General features: G+C 41.6%; 7 protein-coding genes and 2 non-coding genes across 9 annotated transcripts; 6 read left to right on the top strand and 3 right to left on the bottom strand.

Annotated features, from left to right (window-relative positions):
- Positions 1-18: 18 nt before the first annotated feature.
- On the top strand, positions 19-8,695 carry LOC121310416. Its single transcript, XM_041243597.1, has 4 exons — positions 19-317; positions 3,012-3,039; positions 4,135-4,485; positions 7,576-8,695. The coding sequence occupies exons 1-4, from the start codon at positions 19-21 to the stop codon at positions 7,885-7,887; spliced, it is 990 nt and encodes a 329-aa protein (XP_041099531.1). The 3' UTR covers positions 7,888-8,695.
- On the top strand, positions 889-1,933 carry LOC121310417 (histone H2B-like). Its single transcript, XM_041243598.1, has 2 exons — positions 889-937; positions 1,373-1,933. The coding sequence occupies exons 1-2, from the start codon at positions 889-891 to the stop codon at positions 1,729-1,731; spliced, it is 408 nt and encodes a 135-aa protein (XP_041099532.1). The 3' UTR covers positions 1,732-1,933.
- On the top strand, positions 2,679-3,689 carry LOC121310413 (histone H2A-like). The gene has a single exon (XM_041243593.1). It carries the CDS (start codon positions 2,714-2,716, stop codon positions 3,095-3,097), a length of 384 nt encoding a protein of 127 aa, XP_041099527.1. The 5' UTR covers positions 2,679-2,713; the 3' UTR covers positions 3,098-3,689.
- LOC121310412 (histone H1-like) lies at positions 5,776-6,796 on the bottom strand. The gene has a single exon (XM_041243592.1). It carries the CDS (start codon positions 6,500-6,502, stop codon positions 5,879-5,881), a length of 624 nt encoding a protein of 207 aa, XP_041099526.1. The 5' UTR covers positions 6,503-6,796; the 3' UTR covers positions 5,776-5,878.
- A 92-nt stretch (positions 8,696-8,787) lies between the features above and the next one.
- Positions 8,788-9,282, top strand: LOC121310415 (histone H2B 5-like). Its single transcript, XM_041243596.1, has one exon. The coding sequence runs from the start codon at positions 8,826-8,828 to the stop codon at positions 9,201-9,203; it is 378 nt and encodes a 125-aa protein (XP_041099530.1). The 5' UTR covers positions 8,788-8,825; the 3' UTR covers positions 9,204-9,282.
- A 168-nt stretch (positions 9,283-9,450) lies between these two features.
- On the bottom strand, positions 9,451-10,444 carry LOC121310414 (histone H2A-like). Its single transcript, XM_041243594.1, has one exon. The coding sequence runs from the start codon at positions 10,408-10,410 to the stop codon at positions 10,027-10,029; it is 384 nt and encodes a 127-aa protein (XP_041099528.1). The 5' UTR covers positions 10,411-10,444; the 3' UTR covers positions 9,451-10,026.
- Positions 10,445-11,464: 1,020 nt separating this feature from the next.
- Positions 11,465-12,379, bottom strand: LOC121310418 (histone H2B 5-like; the record flags this gene model as incomplete). Its single annotated transcript, XM_041243599.1, has 2 exons — positions 11,465-11,936; positions 12,224-12,379. Coding segments are annotated over 2 exons (527 nt in total), but the record flags the coding sequence as incomplete, so codon positions are not given.
- A 2,049-nt stretch (positions 12,380-14,428) lies between these two features.
- Positions 14,429-14,502, top strand: trnai-aau. Its single transcript has one exon. It is a non-coding gene; the product is annotated as a tRNA-Ile (tRNA).
- A 711-nt stretch (positions 14,503-15,213) lies between these two features.
- Positions 15,214-15,286, top strand: trnai-gau. The gene has a single exon. It is a non-coding gene; the product is annotated as a tRNA-Ile (tRNA).
- Positions 15,287-18,275: the final 2,989 nt, after the last annotated feature.

The following is an 18,275-nucleotide window of genomic DNA, read 5'->3' as shown; positions in this document are numbered from 1 at the left end:
TATTCTATTGTTGTAAAGATGTCTGGTCGTGGCAAGGGAGGTAAAGGACTCGGGAAAGGAGGCGCTAAGCGTCATCGCAAAGTGCTCCGTGATAATATCCAAGGCATTACTAAGCCTGCTATCCGCCGCCTGGCTCGCCGCGGAGGAGTGAAGCGAATCTCCGGGCTGATCTATGAAGAGACCCGCGGGGTGCTGAAGGTGTTCCTGGAGAATGTGATCCGGGATGCCGTCACCTACACTGAGCACGCCAAGAGAAAGACCGTCACCGCTATGGATGTGGTGTACGCTCTGAAGCGCCAGGGGCGCACTCTCTACGGGTTCGGGGGCTAGAGATTTGGACGCGAAACACGAACACAAAGGCTCTTTTAAGAGCCGCCCACCGTTTCATTTAAGGAGCTTTGAATTCTAACTCAAACTACACTTAAAGCAGCAAAATGTTTAAAATGGAAGAAACACATGTTTATGAAGAATGTTTTACGTTGTTGATTAATAGGCTTTTGGTTTCAATGTATTTGTTTAACTCGGTAACCGGTGTTAGATTTCTGTAGCCCCTAAACACAGATCTGAATCTTTCAATAAACGTTTAAGCTTGTAAGTGAATCTATTGAATGGAATAAAATGAAAAGTAACCCTTAGTGTTAACAATGATTAAATACGAGCTCAGTTAAACCGAGCCACCCCCTTGTCCGGAATTAAAGCTCGGTAACATTTTAAAATCTTATCCAGTTTAGTTTTCCTAAACCAATAAAATAAAATCAGTAAATCTTGACCAAAGTTTATTGAAGCCACGGCATCGTCTTTTCTGAATTCGAGGTGAAGTATCACCGTTCAAGCTGCTGTGAAACAATCGCTATCTTAAACAGAAGCACACAGTCAAAAGCATCGATAATGATATTGAGTTTCAACACGTTTAATGAGCGCAACAGAGCGCCCCGGGGTTCACAATATATCTGTATTTGTTGTATATTTAAGACGCATCGGGAGCGGGGTTCAGTATTACTGTACATTGAGTTACTGACGCATTTAATAAAAGAAAAACCAAACATCTGAAGTGACCGTTGTAAATAAAGGCGCCAAGTTCAAATCTGAACTAAAAAATAAAAAAAAAAAAAACACACTGCTCGCGGCAAAGTCACCACCCCTTCCTTTGCGTTTTAAGAGCACAACCAATCACAGCGAAGCACTCCGCCCCCCGGGAGCGTTGGTTGGTTCGTAGTTGAACATTCTCAATGTAAAGGATTGTTGGGTAGTAATTTGCATACAGGCTGTATAAATACTGGCGCTGTGGGAGTGGTTACTCATTCATCTTTGAGCTGCATCAGAGAAAGAAAATGCCAGAACCGAAAGCCCCGCGCCATTTAAAGGCTCCAAGCACCCGCGCCGAAGAAAGGCTCCAAGAAGGCTGTTGCCAAGAGCCAGCCTAAGGGAGGAAAGAAGCGCAGAAAGAGCAGGAAGGAGAGCTACGCGATCTACGTGTACAAGGTGCTGAAGCAGGTCCACCCCGACACCGGCATCTCTTCCAAAGCGATGGGCATCATGAACTCGTTCGTCAACGACATTTTCGAGCGCATCGCCGGCGAGTCGTCCCGCCTGGCTCACTACAACAAGCGCTCCACCATCACTTCCCGGGAGATCCAGACAGCTGTGCGCCTCCTGCTGCCCGGAGAGCTGGCCAAGCACGCCGTGTCTGAGGGCACCAAGGCCGTCACCAAGTACACCAGCTCCAAGTAAACCGAGCCCGTCCCTGCTCCGTCCTTCCAACAACACAAAGGCTCTTCTAAGAGCCACCCAAAACACCAAAGAGTTTAATTTCTGTCAATCGCAGTTTAAGTTTTAATATTTATAAAGGTAGGTCTTTATGTTAACCTGCAAATAATCATGTTTTTGTAATTTACTAAAAAAACAAAACTTTAATAAACATTTTAGGATTATATTATAAAAAAATAAATAAAAAAAAATAAACCTCATGTAGTGTAGTTAATAATATGTGCTGTAAATGCATATAATATAGAGAATAATGCAGGAGTGGTATGTGATAAATGATCAGGTATTGCTCGTTGTAATCCTCACAGACTTCACTTCGCAAAACATGAATCCAATATCAATGTCAAATCACGACTGCATATCATTTCATAGTGGTCAAAATACAATTGATAAATGATTTAATTAAGACAGTATTTATTTGTTGTCTGTAGTCGTGTCCTCACCCAAGTGAAACTGAACTTTGTTTAAAACACATTACAAAAAGATCCGCTAAAAGTAAAACAAAGCATCAACGTGTCTCTCTCTCTCTCTCTCTCTCTCTCTCTCTCTCTCTCTCTCTCTCTCTCTCTCTATATATATATATATATATATATATATATATATATATATATATATATATATATATATATATATATATAATACTATGGAAAAAATGCATTCGAGGTTTAGGATCAGTTTATATTAAAATAATAATTGAGAATGCATTTGGATATTAGAATAGAATTACAGCTACAATAAAAAGCCACGTTTTCGTCGCTTTGCCCAAAAACGTCATCAATAGAACGCTTTTAAAAAAGAAAAAGTGGACCAATCGTGCGCCTGATGTGTTGTGATAGGCCACCCAGCTACAGCACGTTTAAACCAATCAGAACGATATGGAGTGTATAAAAGACTATCAGCGGCCTTGCATGTTTTATTAGTACAGTGTTATCTGCAAGAACATATTACAATGTCTGGAAGAGGAAAGACCGGCGGGAAAACGAGAGCCAAGGCTAAGACTCGCTCCTCCAGGGCAGGACTGCAGTTTCCAGTCGGCCGTGTCCACAGACTGTTGCGGAAGGGAAACTATGCCCAGCGTGTCGGCGCTGGAGCCCCGGTCTATCTGGCCGCTGTGCTCGAGTACCTGACTGCTGAAATCCTGGAGCTGGCCGGGAACGCCGCCCGGGACAACAAGAAAACCCGAATCATCCCGCGTCACCTGCAGCTCGCTGTGCGCAACGACGAGGAGCTCAACAAGCTGATGGGAGGCGTGACCATCGCTCAGGGAGGAGTGCTGCCCAACATCCAGGCCGTGCTGCTGCCCAAGAAAACCGAGAAGCCAGCCAAGAAGTAAATCACTCGGACGCCGCTTTTAGATCTAATAAACCCCCAAAGGCTCTTTTAAGAGCCACCCACTTTTTTCTATAAAAGCGCATCAACTCTGTTTAAGTTTATTGTCTGAATAATATCAAACTGAGAATTGCAGCAATGAATAGTTTGGTGTAGCGTTACCGTGTATCTGTTTGTAGCGATATCAAACACAGGCCTTGTCACAGCGAGTGCTGCTGACATTCCCCACGTTCCTTAGAAAGAAACACTGCGACACGGTAACAATGTACTGGCTTACTTTGTCTTACGCATCCAGCTGACAAGAACAGAACTACTGAATCTCTGATTTACAATTTCCGAATAATAAACTACTGTAGTGAGAATTGCAACAATGAATACTTCTTGTGAGCAGTGCAGCGCTACAGTATCTCTTCATACCCGTATCAAACACATCCTCGCCACAGTGTACAGCGGGTGCTGCTGACATTCCCCTCATCAATGCCACGGTCCTTACAAGGAGACAGTTCGGTTCGATACACTATCAGTTCACTGGTTTACTTTGTCTCTGATCGAGCTACATTGAAATATGTTTCCAATTGTAAATCCCCCTCGTGTTTTAGGGTTATAATTGTATATGTTTTAATGGGGCTATTTTCTTTAGGGTTAATGGTACATGTTTGGATTATCTTTGTTTTTATGGTGTATTTTCTCTCGCCAGAAATACGTATTTCTTGTTTATTGTTGAGTGTTTTTCAGTTACAATTTTAAATACAGTCTGCTTGTTTCGATGTATTTTTTTAATACTGGGGATCAGCAATATGTTCCAGGATTATTAAAAAGGCGCCAAACAATTCAGAAACAATGAGTCCTTCAAAGAATGGGCGCAAAATTAAAATGAACCAATCAATCATTGAGAATCTGCACTAGACCCAATGAGGAACATAAACCCGCCCTAAGTGTCTCATAGCCTATCAGGGCAGCTCAGTTCCTCTATATAGTCTCTGGTAGCGGCTGCTTATATCATATTGTATATTGTTATATACTGTGTGGAAGAGCTTGAAGATGGCAAGAACCAAGCAGACAGCTCGTAAATCCACCGGTGGAAAGGCGCCTAGGAAGCAGCTCGCTACCAAAGCTGCCCGAAAGAGCGCTCCCGCTACCGGCGGCGTGAAGAAGCCTCACCGTTACAGGCCCGGCACTGTGGCGCTGAGAGAGATCCGCCGCTATCAGAAATCCACCGAGCTGCTGATCCGCAAACTGCCCTTCCAGCGACTGGTCAGAGAAATCGCTCAGGATTTCAAGACTGACCTGCGCTTCCAGAGCTCCGCTGTCATGGCGCTGCAAGAGGCTAGCGAGGCTTACCTGGTCGGGCTCTTTGAGGACACCAACCTGTGTGCCATTCACGCCAAGAGAGTCACCATCATGCCCAAAGACATCCAGCTGGCTCGCCGCATCCGTGGAGAACGCGCTTAAACTGCAAAACCCTTAAAACACAGTGAAACCCAAAGGCTCTTTTCAGAGCCACTACCTCTCTGAAAGTGTTATATTCCATTAGCTTTAAACATGTACGGTGAACGTTAGGTGTCTTGTATTGTTTTAAAATGTATTAATTGATCGTGTTCTCTTTATATAAACTGTTTTTTCCCCCAACATTGTATTTCTTTAACAAATAATGGATAGCTTCCATACATGGAAAGAGGGAGGCCACATTTGGACATAAATACAAATCTGTTACCGGATTTGTGGTGAATTTTCAGGCAGCAAGTTAAAGCCAGTATTTATATCATGTAATAAACTAACATTAATAATACAATTGTGTCAAATACATAAAAATAATCTCGCTATATAGAAGCAGCTACACTGGCAATTTTTTTAAATAAATTGAAAACATACTTTTATAATAGGGCTTTTATATCTTTATAATTTATATAAATAAATATATATATATATATATATATATATATATATATATATATATATATATATATATATATATATATATATATATATTATATATATATATATTAGTTGTATCTTTGGGTTGATTGCTTTGTCTTGCTTTATTTGCTATGATTTTAAAATGTTGTTTTGCTGTTTTTAGTGTTTATATTGTTTTATTGCACTAAATGTACTTTTGAATGTTCTTTTTTTTTGTTAAAATGAAGTTTAATTTGATATATTCAGTGCAGAGCATCGTGAATCGGGGCTGTGTTTACTGTAGCTTGCCAGTATTGCAAGTACAGCTGGCATTTCTCTAATCAGCGCTACAGCAATGGCCAAACGTTTTGCATCATCCTATAGAATTAAGTTTGCTTCATAAAGTCGAAGGTAATCTGCTGAATATCGTTACATTAAAACGTTGAATTACTACCGACTACCGCATTTTGGGTTTCCGTATACTTGAGGAAAATGTGACGTTTCCAAATCTACCATGAAATACTGTACCACTGCAGTATGGCTTGTGATAGACTTTTACGATATAATTTGGTAGCTTATTTGATTACATGATGTCAAATAAAATATCTAAATGATGTTATTATGTACTGAGTTATGTTTCAATACAACAGTTCTAAGTAATGCAACACCTTTGTCCACAGCGGTAGTGCGGGGCGCCGCCTTGCTTCACCGTGTGGAACTGCACGCCGAGGAGACCAGGCTGTCCCACCGAGAAAGCGGGACACCTTCCACGGCACGAAATTTCGCCACATCCCCTTGTGTACACTATGACAATCTGCTCTTTTTAGAAAGATGTGTTGGCTCTGAAAAGAGCCTTTGGGTTCATTGTTTACAAAGTCGCTTTAACTGTTCACTTCTTTTTAGGAGCCGCCTTCTTCGCTGCGGGTTTGGCTGCCTTGGGCACCCTTTTAGGTTTAGGCGCTGCCTTCGCTTTCTTCGGGCTCTTCTTTACGACCTTTTTAGGCTTGGCAGCCGCTTTCTTCGGGCTCTTGGGCGCCTTCTTTACAGATTTCGGTTTCTTTGCTTTCGTAGGAGTTTTCTTGGGTGTCGCTGCTTTCTTTGCCGAAACCTTTTTCGTTGTTTTCTTGACAACCGCTTTCTTTGCCGCTGGTTTCTTGGGAGCTGCCTTCTTCTTGGCCGCCTTCTCCTTGGCTTCAGCCGCCTTTTTGTTGAGCTTGAAGGAGCCCGAGGCGCCGGTGCCCTTGGTCTGCAGCAGGGTCTCCTTGGTCACCAGGCTCTTGAGGGCTCTATTGACGAGGGAGTTGTGCTTCTCCACATCGTAGCCGCCGGCCTGCAGGATCTTCTTGAGCGCCGCCACGGACAGCCCGCTGCGCTCCTTGGAGGCAGACACAGCCTTGACGATCAGCTCCGACACGCTGGGTCCCGATTTCTTGGGCTTTGTCGCGGTCTTTTTCTTGGGCGCTTTAGCAGGAGCAGGGGCAGGGGCGGCTGGTGCTGGAGCAGTTTCTGCCATTTTCAGATTTTCTAGCTATCAGTGATACTTGCTTGTTCTGTGTCGGAGAATGTGAGCAGAAAGGCGGAGCGCGGAACTTATCGACACGATGAGAACCGTGTAGACTCAACTGACCCGCTGGCAACATACTCGTTGTGAAAAGATCCTGCCTTGTGTTTTCCACCTGCACAAAATGCACAACTCGATAGTGAAATAGGAACAAATGAACACAAACAATCGAGGGTATAAAAAAAGAAGGGCAGTGTTTACAATATAACGTATTCTTCAACCAGGAACTTTACTGCATTTTTAATTGAGGTGACCAAAACTGCACTATCCTCCAGCGCAACCAAACTGCTCGCTCGGCACTTCCCTATTTTTTTTAATATAATGACAATTGTATTATTTAAAGTAACTCTATGATTCGTTTGACAAAAGAGAAGGCGAGCCTAACACAAATTATAAAGTTTGAAGCGTGAAGTTTATAAAACTGTACATTTAATCACCTTTATGCGCGGTGCGGTTAACACACTGACGGAACATCCCATTGTAATCGATTGTGAGAATTACTTTGTTCAATTGTATTATTTCTCATTATTCCTGACCCACACCTGTTGCAACAATGTAAGTACCCTGGCATCACCACAGCATTCTCGGAGTACTTTAAATATTTCACTGGTGGTGTATTTCATAGGTAATGTCTCTGCAGAAATGCAATTGTAATGCGCAGGGAAATGCACAAACAATGTGAAACACCTTATTTCGAATGAGGTTAAAGTACCTACCTATTTGTTTCTTTACTCCTTGTAATATAGATATTTAAAACAGATGCATCAAATACTGTAAAACACAAAGCAATTCGATAAATACGTCCTCATTCTCGTTGTTAATCAGCAACACTATTTAGTTAATGCCAGTCAGCAGTTTCGTAGTTAACCCGCGCTCAGAGACTCTGTTCGGTGGTGGGCTGGACTAGTGTGTGCGCGCTCTTCTTTGCTGGCTTTGTTTTCAATCAGGTCCGATCTGTGTCTATATAAAAGAACATCGGAGTAGGTTTCAGTTATTGTGTTGTTTATATAATACAAACTTGTGAGATGTCTGGACGAGGCAAAGGTGGCAAAGGACTGGGGAAGGGAGGCGCTAAGCGTCATCGCAAAGTGCTCCGTGATAACATCCAAGGCATTACCAAGCCTGCTATCCGCCGCCTGGCTCGCCGCGGAGGAGTGAAGCGAATCTCCGGGCTGATCTATGAAGAGACCCGCGGGGTGCTGAAGGTGTTCCTGGAGAATGTGATCCGGGATGCCGTCACCTACACTGAGCACGCCAAGAGAAAGACCGTCACCGCTATGGATGTGGTGTACGCTCTGAAGCGCCAGGGGCGCACTCTCTACGGGTTCGGGGGCTAGAGATTTGGACGCGAAACACGAACACAAAGGCTCTTTTAAGAGCCGCCCACCGTTTCATTTAAGGAGCTTTGAATTATAAATCAAACTACACTTAAAGCAGCAAAATGTTTAAAATGGAAAAACAACATGTTTGTAAAGAAAGTTTTACGTTGTTGATTACTAGGTTTTTGATTTCAGTTTTTCTTTTTTACTAACAGGTGGTATATTTCTGTAGCCCCTAAACACAGATCTGAAACGTTTAAGCTTGTAAATCAATCTATTGAATGGAATACGAACTCCGTTAAACCAAGTTCCCCTGTTGTGCAGAAATAAAGCCCGGTAACATTTTTAGTTCTTACCCAATTTAGTTTTCCTAAACCGGTAAAATAAAAGCAGTAAATCTTGACCAAAGTTTATTGAAGCCACGGCATCGTCTTTTCTGAATTCGAGGCGAAGTATCACCGTTCAAGCTGCTGTGAAACAATCGCTATCTTAAACAGAAGCACACAGTCAAAAGCATCGATAATGATATTGAGTTTCAACACGTTTAATGAGCGCAACAGAGTGTCCTGGGGTTGACAATATATCTGTATTTGTTGTATATTTAAGACGCATCGGGAGCGGGGTTCAGTATTACTGTACATTGAGTTACTGACGCATTTAATAAAAGAAAAACCAAACATCTGAAGTGACCGTTGTAAAAAAAGGCGCCAAGTTCAAATCTGAACTAAAAATAAAAACCACTCCGCCCGCGGCAAAGTCACCACCCCTTCCTTTGCGTTTTAAGAGCACAACCAATCACAGCGAAGCACTCCGCCCCCCGGGAGCGTTGGTTGGTTCGTAGTTGAACATTCTCAATGTAAAGGATTGTTGGGTAGTAATTTGCATACAGGCTGTATAAATACTGGCGCTGTGGGAGTGGTTACTCATTCATCTTTGAGCTGCATCAGAGAAAGAAAATGCCAGAACCGAAAGCTGCACCCGCGCCGAAGAAAGGCTCCAAGAAGGCTGTTGCCAAGAGCCAGCCTAAGGGAGGAAAGAAGCGCAGAAAGAGCAGGAAGGAGAGCTACGCGATCTACGTGTACAAAGTGCTGAAGCAGGTCCACCCCGACACCGGCATCTCTTCCAAAGCGATGGGCATCATGAACTCGTTCGTCAACGACATTTTCGAGCGCATCGCCGGCGAGTCGTCCCGCCTGGCTCACTACAACAAGCGCTCCACCATCACTTCCCGGGAGATCCAGACAGCCGTGCGCCTCCTGCTGCCCGGAGAGCTGGCCAAGCACGCCGTGTCTGAGGGCACCAAGGCCGTCACCAAGTACACCAGCTCCAAGTAAACCGAGCCCGTCCCTGCTCCGTCCTTCCAACAACACAAAGGCTCTTCTAAGAGCCACCCAAAACACCAAAGAGTTTAATTTCTGTCAATCGCAGTTTAAGTTTTAATATTTATAAAGGTAGGTCTTTATGTTAACCTGCAAATAATCATGTTTTTGTAATTTACTAAAAAAACAAAACTTTAATAAACATTTTAGGATTATATTATTTAATAAAAAATAAACCTAATATATTCCATAATGTTTGTGTTTAATTAAATTGAGTTTTCCTAATCCTAATATTAACGACTTTCAGAAGCACGAAAACAAGTTTAAATTTGGCGCCCTTTTCTTTTAAATATTGAGCTTTGTTTATTTTTGGCCGCTCTTTTTCATCTATTGGCAGTTTCTTATCCAATGCTTCAGACTAGTGGTTTTATACTGTATTTTACTCTGAAACAATTTCAAACCACATTCAGGACATACACAAGTCAAATGTAAAATAACCCAGCTTGGTATACAATCCTAACGAATGGTCGTGCGTGGGACTGGGCTTGCAAAATGTTTACTTCAAAGTAAGCCAGTACGTTGTTACCGTGTCGCAGTGTTTCTTTCTAAGGAACGTGGGGAATGTCAGCAGCACCCGCTGTGGCAAGGCCTGTGTTTGATATCGCTACTAACAGATACACGGTAACGCTACACCAAACTATTCATTGCTGCAATTCTCAGTTTGATATTATTCAGACAATAAACTTAAACAGATTTGATGCGCTTTTATAGAAAAAGTGGGTGGCTCTTAAAAGAGCCTTTGGGGGTTTATAAGATCTAAAAGCGGCGTCCGAGTGATTTACTTCTTGGCTGGCTTCTCGGTTTTCTTGGGCAGCAGCACGGCCTGGATGTTGGGCAGCACTCCTCCCTGAGCGATGGTCACGCCTCCCATCAGCTTGTTGAGCTCCTCGTCGTTGCGCACAGCGAGCTGCAGGTGACGCGGGATGATTCGGGTTTTCTTGTTGTCCCGGGCGGCGTTCCCGGCCAGCTCCAGGATTTCAGCAGTCAGGTACTCGAGCACAGCGGCCAAATAGACCGGGGCTCCAGCACCGACACGCTGAGCATAGTTTCCCTTCCGCAACAGTCTGTGGACACGGCCGACAGGAAACTGCAGTCCTGCCCTGGAGGAGCGAGTCTTAGCCTTGGCTCTCGCTTTCCCGCCGGTCTTTCCTCTTCCAGACATTGTAATATGTTCTTGCAGATAAGACTGTACTAATAAAACATGCAAGACCGCTGATAGTCTTTTATACACTCCATATCGTTCTGATTGGTTTAAACGTGCTGTAGCTGGGTAGCCTATCACAACACATCAGGCGCACGATTGGTCCACTTTTTCTTTTTTAAACGCGTTCTATTGATGACGTTTTTGGCCAAAGCAACGATCACGTGGCTTTTTAATGTAGCTGCAATTCTATTCTAATATCCAAATGCATTCTCAATTATTATTTTAATATAAACTGATCCTAAACCTTGAATGCATGTCAATGAGTAATATTATAGACGGTACATGACAATTAAGGACAAAAAAAGAAGAAAAAAACAGAAATTGTTCTGAGTCTGTTGTGATTATGATGTCATTATTTTCCTTTATTAAAGTGTATTTATTTGTCTGTTTATTGCTCACTTCTTGGAGGGCAATTGTCACATATTTATCTTTTGCTCTGGGTAGAGAAGAAACAAAGCAATAACAGATTTAGATTTCCCAGCTAAAATACCTGATCACTGTGTTCATGAATACACATGATTTCACTTGGGTGCGGACAAAGTTCTCAGTCTCTACAACAATGTAAAACTGTAATCAAATAAACATTTTGTAAGCCCAGTCCTACGCACGACCATTCATTAGGATTGTATACCAAGCTGGGTTATTTTACATTTGACTTATGTATGTCCTGTATGTGGTTTGAAATTGTTTCAGAGTAAAATACAGTATAAAACCACTAGACTGAAGCATAGGCTAAGAAACTGCCAATAGATGCAAAAAAGCCGCCAAAAATAAACAAAGCTCAAGATGTAAAAGAAAAAGGCGCCAAATTTAAATTTGTTTTAGTGCTTCAGAAAGTGGTTAATATTAGAATTAGAAAAACTCAATTTAAACAAACACAAACATTAAAATATAGGTTTATTTTTTAATGTAATCTAATCCTAAAATGTTTATTAAAGTTTTTTTTTTTAGTAAATTACAAAAACATGATTATTTGCAGGTTAACAAAAGACCTACCTTTATAAACATTAAAACTTCAGCTGCGATTGACAGACATTAAACTCTTTGGTGTTTTGGGTGGCTCTTAGAAGAGCCTTTGTGTTGTTGGAAGGACGGAGCAGGGACGGGCTCGGTTTACTTGGAGCTGGTGTACTTGGTGACGGCCTTGGTGCCCTCAGACACGGCGTGCTTGGCCAGCTCTCCGGGCAGCAGGAGGCGCACGGCTGTCTGGATCTCCCGGGAAGTGATGGTGGAGCGCTTGTTGTAGTGAGCCAGGCGGGACGACTCGCCGGCGATGCGCTCGAAAATGTCGTTGACGAACGAGTTCATGATGCCCATCGCTTTGGAAGAGATGCCGGTGTCGGGGTGGACCTGCTTCAGCACTTTGTACACGTAGATCGCGTAGCTCTCCTTCCTGCTCTTTCTGCGCTTCTTTCCTCCCTTAGGCTGGCTCTTGGCAACAGCCTTCTTGGAGCCTTTCTTCGGCGCGGGTGCAGCTTTCGGTTCTCATTTAAAGGATTATTGTATTCATTTTTGCACAATGTTAACACACATTCATAGCACACAAAAACAAAACATTAATAAAATACACTGTATTTGATGGATGGGTTTTCTTCTGGTTTGGGTGTGCTTATATTATATCCTCCTCTACCTGTAGTAAGCAGGATGCACAGTAGACATGCCCACGTCATTTTTCACACAACACAAAGGTGTCTGTTCAGCATGTATTTGAAAGTACTGTTTGCTGTGAGAAGTGTCTCATTTTAACACACCAGCCTGCCTTGCAGCTCACGTGCTCTTGTAGATGCTGTTATCATGCTGTAGGTGGATGGCGCTGCTCGGTCCAGATGAGTCCGGCTTGTTAAGTGGAGCTCTGTATCCGCAGAGCCTTCATTCTTTTCTCCGCCATTTTCAGGTAATTGTGAAAAAGAATCATCTCCCTTATTGCCTGAGGGGATCCAGATTAAAAGGAGGTTATAAGCGAGAAAGGGGATTCGAAACCCACTCGGATACATTGTAAAAAGTGTTGAATTTAAATCAAGGGAAGTAATGTTAAAAAAGGCATGTCGTATGCAGACAGGCTAAAAGAGTTGAATCTATTCAGTCGATCTGATTCAAGCATTCAAAATTCTAAAAGGTATTGACAATGTCGACTCAAGGGACTTTTTCGACCTGAAAGAAGAAACAAGGACTAGGAGTCACAAATGGAGATTAGACAAAGGGGAATTCAGAACAGAAAATAGGAGGCACTTTTTTACACAGAGAATTGTGAGGGTCTGGAATCAATTCTCCAGTAATGTTGCTGAAGCTGACACCCTGAGATCCTTCAAGAAGCTGCTTGATGAGATTCTGGGATCAATAAGCTACTAACAACCAAACGAGCAAGATGGGCCTCTTGTTTGTAAACTTTCTTATGTTCTTATGTTCTTATGCGCTACCAGTCAACTTGACACAACTGTGGGAAGCATTGGAGTCAACATGGGCCAGCATCCCTGTGGAACCCTTTCGACACCTTGTGGAGTCCATGCCCTGAAGAACTGAGGCTGTTCTGAGGGTAAAAGGGGGTGCAACTCAATATTAGGAAGGATTAGGATTATGATTATTATTATTATTATTATTATTATTATTATTATTATTATTATTATTATTATTATTATTATAATAATAATAATAATAATAATAATAATAATAATAATAATAATAATCCTCTCTCACACACACACACATACACAATGTACTAATGTGTTAGGAATAGCCATCATTCATTTATTCATGCTTTTTACAGTTCAGCGAATTGCATTCCGCATTCACAGAAAACAACATTATATGATAAAATGAAAAATAAATAAAATCCCGCTGACTCACACTGCTTTCACTTTTTACCATTTACTTCCCACCCACAGCTTGCGTCTCAATGCGTGGTGACATTTGTTTTGTTGACTCAATTGCCATGGGAACCTTTAAAGTTCTGCGACAGACTTTATTCATACAACAGAAAAAAGAGTGCAGTATCTTACAAGTGATTACATGTGCTTCAGCTCCTGCCATTTATTTGATTTCTTGTCCTTGTCACTTGCAATATGTTGGTAAAACTACTAGACAGTTACGATTGCGCATTAATGAACGAGTATAAAAGTTACATTGGGAGAAAAGATATTCATCACCACTATCTAGACATTTTGTAGATGCCAAACATTCAGCTTCAGATCTTAAATTCTGTGGCATACAAAATATTTCAAGCTGGCAGAGAGTGGTAATCTCAATCAAAAACTATCACAATGTGAATCCAAAGGGATCTCCTATCTCCATACGGTACAAACTGAAGGATTAAATGAAGAGCTAGGATTATTATATTTTCTGTGATATAATGCGCAAGCATACTTGTCTTTCATAAGAGCTTAAAATAAATGAGATGAAAAATAAATAAATTGAGATGATGTCTGTTACTAGCGGCTTGTTTAGAAATATACTCAATCATGTTACAGCTGTTCTGTCTGAAATATATCTGTAGCATTTATGTAATGCCTTTGTGGTTTTTTGATTAATTTAATTTGCTAACAGACTGTTCTGATTTGTTTCTAACTGTGATAAGCGATCGCTCTGTTTGCCATATATTTTCTTTTCTGTAAGAGGAGTGTCCTTGTGATCCCATATAGAAAGCGACGAAACAGGTCACCCTCCTTAATATAAACCGATAAAGAATAAGTACCCGCACCCTCCAGGTGATTTACTGCAGCGTCAGGCATTGCAGGTTCAGGAGTGTACTGCAGTATTTAGAAAGCACATCTGTGTAAGTCAGGATGGCCGAGCGGTCTAAGGCGCTGCATTCAGCTCGCAGTCTCTCTGGAGGCGTGGGTTTGAACCCCACTTCTAATAAATACTTTCTGTTCATTTATTTCTTAAAACATCCACCCAATGCTTGGTAATTTGCATGCGTGTAATTAAGCCTTTGAATGTGTCATTGTTCAGTTTAACATGAGAGAAGCTTCATGCGTGTGGCCGCTTAGCTCAGTTGGTTAGAGTGTGGTGCTAATAACGCCAAGGTCGCGGGTTCGATCCCCGTACGGGCCATGACTTTCCGTTATTAAATAAACCACACCCGCTGTAAATGGTAGTATAGGCTAAATAATGAACCACAGTCAACAGCCTTTGTTGAAACTCTTATCAAATTTGATAGTACTAAAGAATGTGGGAACAATACTATTGTGGTTTATCACATGTCCAACCCATTGGTGGTGTTCAAACAAAGCAGAGTGTTACATTGAGAAAGGGCCGTACCTGTCAGTAAGTATTTTAAATTCATGTGGGAAGATTTAAATATGCTGTGTATTTGCGCATTAGTAACCTTACATAATTACATTTTTATTAATGCCACTTTCTTAAAGAATAAGAGCAACGATACAAGACCAGAGCCAATAAACCTGCTATTTCGCTTTCCTTTCACTACTGTATTCTAGTGTGCTTGCTCAGAATATGCGTGAATCCTGAAAACGACTTGTTAATATGTGAACAAAGCCAGCAGTCACTTTACTGATCACCCTGTGGATTAACCGCTATTGGAACACAGATGATTGTGTTAAAGACGGCAATAGACTTTCAATGTACACGTTTTAGAGCTAAACGTTTGTTGAGACAGTTCAAGGTAGCAGTGTTTATCTATTTCCTGGATGTTTGCCTTTTGGGATAACTCTGTAAAGAATAAAAGGAAGGGATCAGATTCTATGATGGTGTTTCTGAGCTGTTGAACATTTCTCATTATATACAGGTTACGAACACTGTCAAGCCAAAATAGCTCAGCTGGGAGAGCGTTAGATTGATGATCTAAAGGTCCCTGGTTCAGTCCTGGGTTTCAGCAAGACAAGGCTTCTTTTTGTTTTGGTATTTTGAACTAGAAACAGAGCACATTCTTTTCTTCAGTGTAATTTGAGGAAATAACAATGATTTCCATTACATGAGAGTAGATGATACTTAATGTTGATTTGAACTCTGCTCTCGCCAAGATAAGCACCAACAAAGACGTAGCTTTACAGTAAACTCATGTGATCCATCTGCATCTCCATCCATTTGCATTGCTTTCCATCTGATGATGTAGATATCCTTCAGTTGGTGTTGATTGCTGAAGTGTAATGCTGGCTCCAGGGATCAGCTTATTTTGCCTCCCCAGTGCATCAGCACACACAACGGCTGCGATGCTGGCTCTGGGGATCAACCCAGTGCGGTCTCCCCAGCGCATCAGCATGACGACTGTGGTGGGAAAATTACATCCCATGCAATTTATGTACTAACCTCTGAGCTGTTTGTTCATGTGTTTGTTTAGCCTGTGTGACTTAAAAAGGGGTTATACCAATGTAATAAGAAGCTTATTTTCTAGAATGTTTAAAATTAAGAAATAAACTTCTAGTCTAGACATTTCTCTTCCTCTTTCAGCCTTCACCTTCATCCTGTTATTGCTAAGTGAAGAGGGTTTAAGGTGGACTGAAAATGCCCATATATAGCTATGCTTTAAAGTGACTGCAAAAAAGCCTATGTGACAAGACAGCGATTGTCATGGTGCCAGGAGGAACAAGACATGCTGACTAAAGTGATAATAAGTTAATTATAAGTAGTTATGATATTAGTTATATGATGTGTTGTTATTGTATAATTTGATAGGCCACTTTAATGTTGCTACTGCTATGACTGTTTAGGGTTTCCTTGCTCAGGTCTATAAGATTTTGGTATAATATAATAATAATGTGTTATTATCAGTAGTTGTTTGTGAACATACTTCCTCTTTCCTTCTGAAGGACAGGTGGCCCTTATAAGGGATGGAAAGGTACTGACTACTAGCTAGAAAGAGGAAGTTCTATTTCTTTAGCAACTGCAAGCTGCTTCCGTGGCACTTCACAGAAATGTCACTGACTTACTTTTATATTAGGGGGCTTGCAATTTTAATAAGTTGTTATGATTGGTCTCATCTTAATCTTCCAAATTGTTGCTATCCACTAATATTGAGTTAAGCTTCTGTGATTGGCTCGTAATAACTGTAGGTTACAAGGTATATATTATGCTTACTGGCTCTGCGTAGCTCAGAGCATTGCTTGGTTTTCTAACACCTGAGTGTGTTGAGAGTGTTCTTGGGTTTGCAAACCTATTAAACTTATTTACTCAATTCTTGTTGTCTTGCTGAATCTCTGCCCTGCAGGAAGTTGAGAGATAAAACTTCCAACACACAACAGTGTGGATTGAGCTTAGTAGGGTAGATCTCTGGGGTCTTTAAGTGGGCACCTTCTGTCCCCTGTGTTTCGTCAACTAGCCCACGACACCTCAAGAGGGCTCATCAGTGATTCTGGCATCCCAACATCACACCCCTCCATCCCCCACTCAGCTCAGCCCAGCTTACTTACCCATACATCAGCGTTGATTTCTTTCTATTGTGCTTGCGATCCCCATCCAGAATCTTTCCGTCTCAACCACAGCCAGTTGCTGCTCCTCTCTGTTGCTTCAGATAAGTTCTTCACTGTGTTACGCAACTCTTGTCCACTGAATCCGACGTCTCTGAGAAACCGAGTTGTAGAGTGTGCCACAAATCCTCGACAACCCACCTCCACTGGGTAAACTCGGACTCTCCATCCTCGCTGTTCTGTTTCAGCAGCTAGTTGAGCATAATGTAGTTTCTTCCTCTCATACGCCTCATCCACAGCATCTTCCCATGGCACTGTTAACTCTACCAGATGAACAAGGCGTGCTGATCCAGACCACAAGACAATGTCTGGTCGAATGTTAATGGTGTCAATCTCAGGTGGAAAAATAAGCTGTTGACCAACATCTGCCAGCATCTTCCAGTCTCTAGCAGCTTCCAGTTGTCCTGGGCGAGGCTTGGTTTTAACACCTTTTCTTGGTGGTTGTTCTCCTGGATGGAGGAATATTGTATTTTGTGTATAATGCTTCTATGGAACTGGTGGCAACTTATTGGTCAGGTTACGCTTGTCTTCCAATGCTAAGGCCAAACATCGCAGCACCTGGTCATGGCGGCAAGTAAACTGTCCTTGGCTAAGACCCACCTTACATCCTGTCAAAATGTGCTTTAATGTTGCAGGTGATGAACACAAAGACCCAGAGGTTTAGGTCATGGGCGCATGTCATGTTATATTTACAGTATAATCGTAAATCTCGAAAAACTACTCACTTCTAAATCTTTTGTAGTCATTTTTGTATTACTTTGACTCTGACTTTATGTGAACGAAAAGACACACATTTGCCGGTTTCCCATTGGAAATAGTGATATTTTGATATATCACTGTCCTGGTCACAAAAGCAAAGTTTGTGGGGAATAATAGCCATTTTCTATACTTTTGAGGCATAAGCAATTAGGAAATAACACTTACTACCCAGGAACAAAAACAACAAAAAAAATTGTTACAGGGTGTAATTTTGTTTAATATAAATGGTGTGGGTATCAAACTGCTTGCACACCCTGGTTTGTTTTGACGTTGACCAACATGTGGAATCATATGATTGGCTGATGTCCAGTTAGTTAGCTTTTCTGTTTGAATAGTCGCTATACACTATTAAAAAGTAGACGGAAGAGGAAGAAGGAGAATAACAATTTGACGACTTATTTCTCATTGTATACAAGAGGTATGTACGTTTTTTTCACATTTGAGGTAAGGAAGTTTCACACTTTTGGTACTGGTGCAGATGGTAATTTATAAGTGATTTAGTTTTGCCGCAGCAACATGGTGAAAACAGCAGAACTCATGGAGCTGTATAGAGACTCTCGATAGTTTCAAACAAGTTTTTTCTAACTTGTATGAGGAACTACTGCTCCTCGCAATCAATATATATATATATATATATATATA

This window comes from Polyodon spathula, unplaced genomic scaffold (assembly GCF_017654505.1).
Source record: "Polyodon spathula isolate WHYD16114869_AA unplaced genomic scaffold, ASM1765450v1 scaffolds_2094, whole genome shotgun sequence".
In the NCBI taxonomy this organism is placed as follows: domain Eukaryota; kingdom Metazoa; phylum Chordata; class Actinopteri; order Acipenseriformes; family Polyodontidae; genus Polyodon; species Polyodon spathula.
This window is presented reverse-complemented; position numbering and strand designations above follow the sequence as displayed.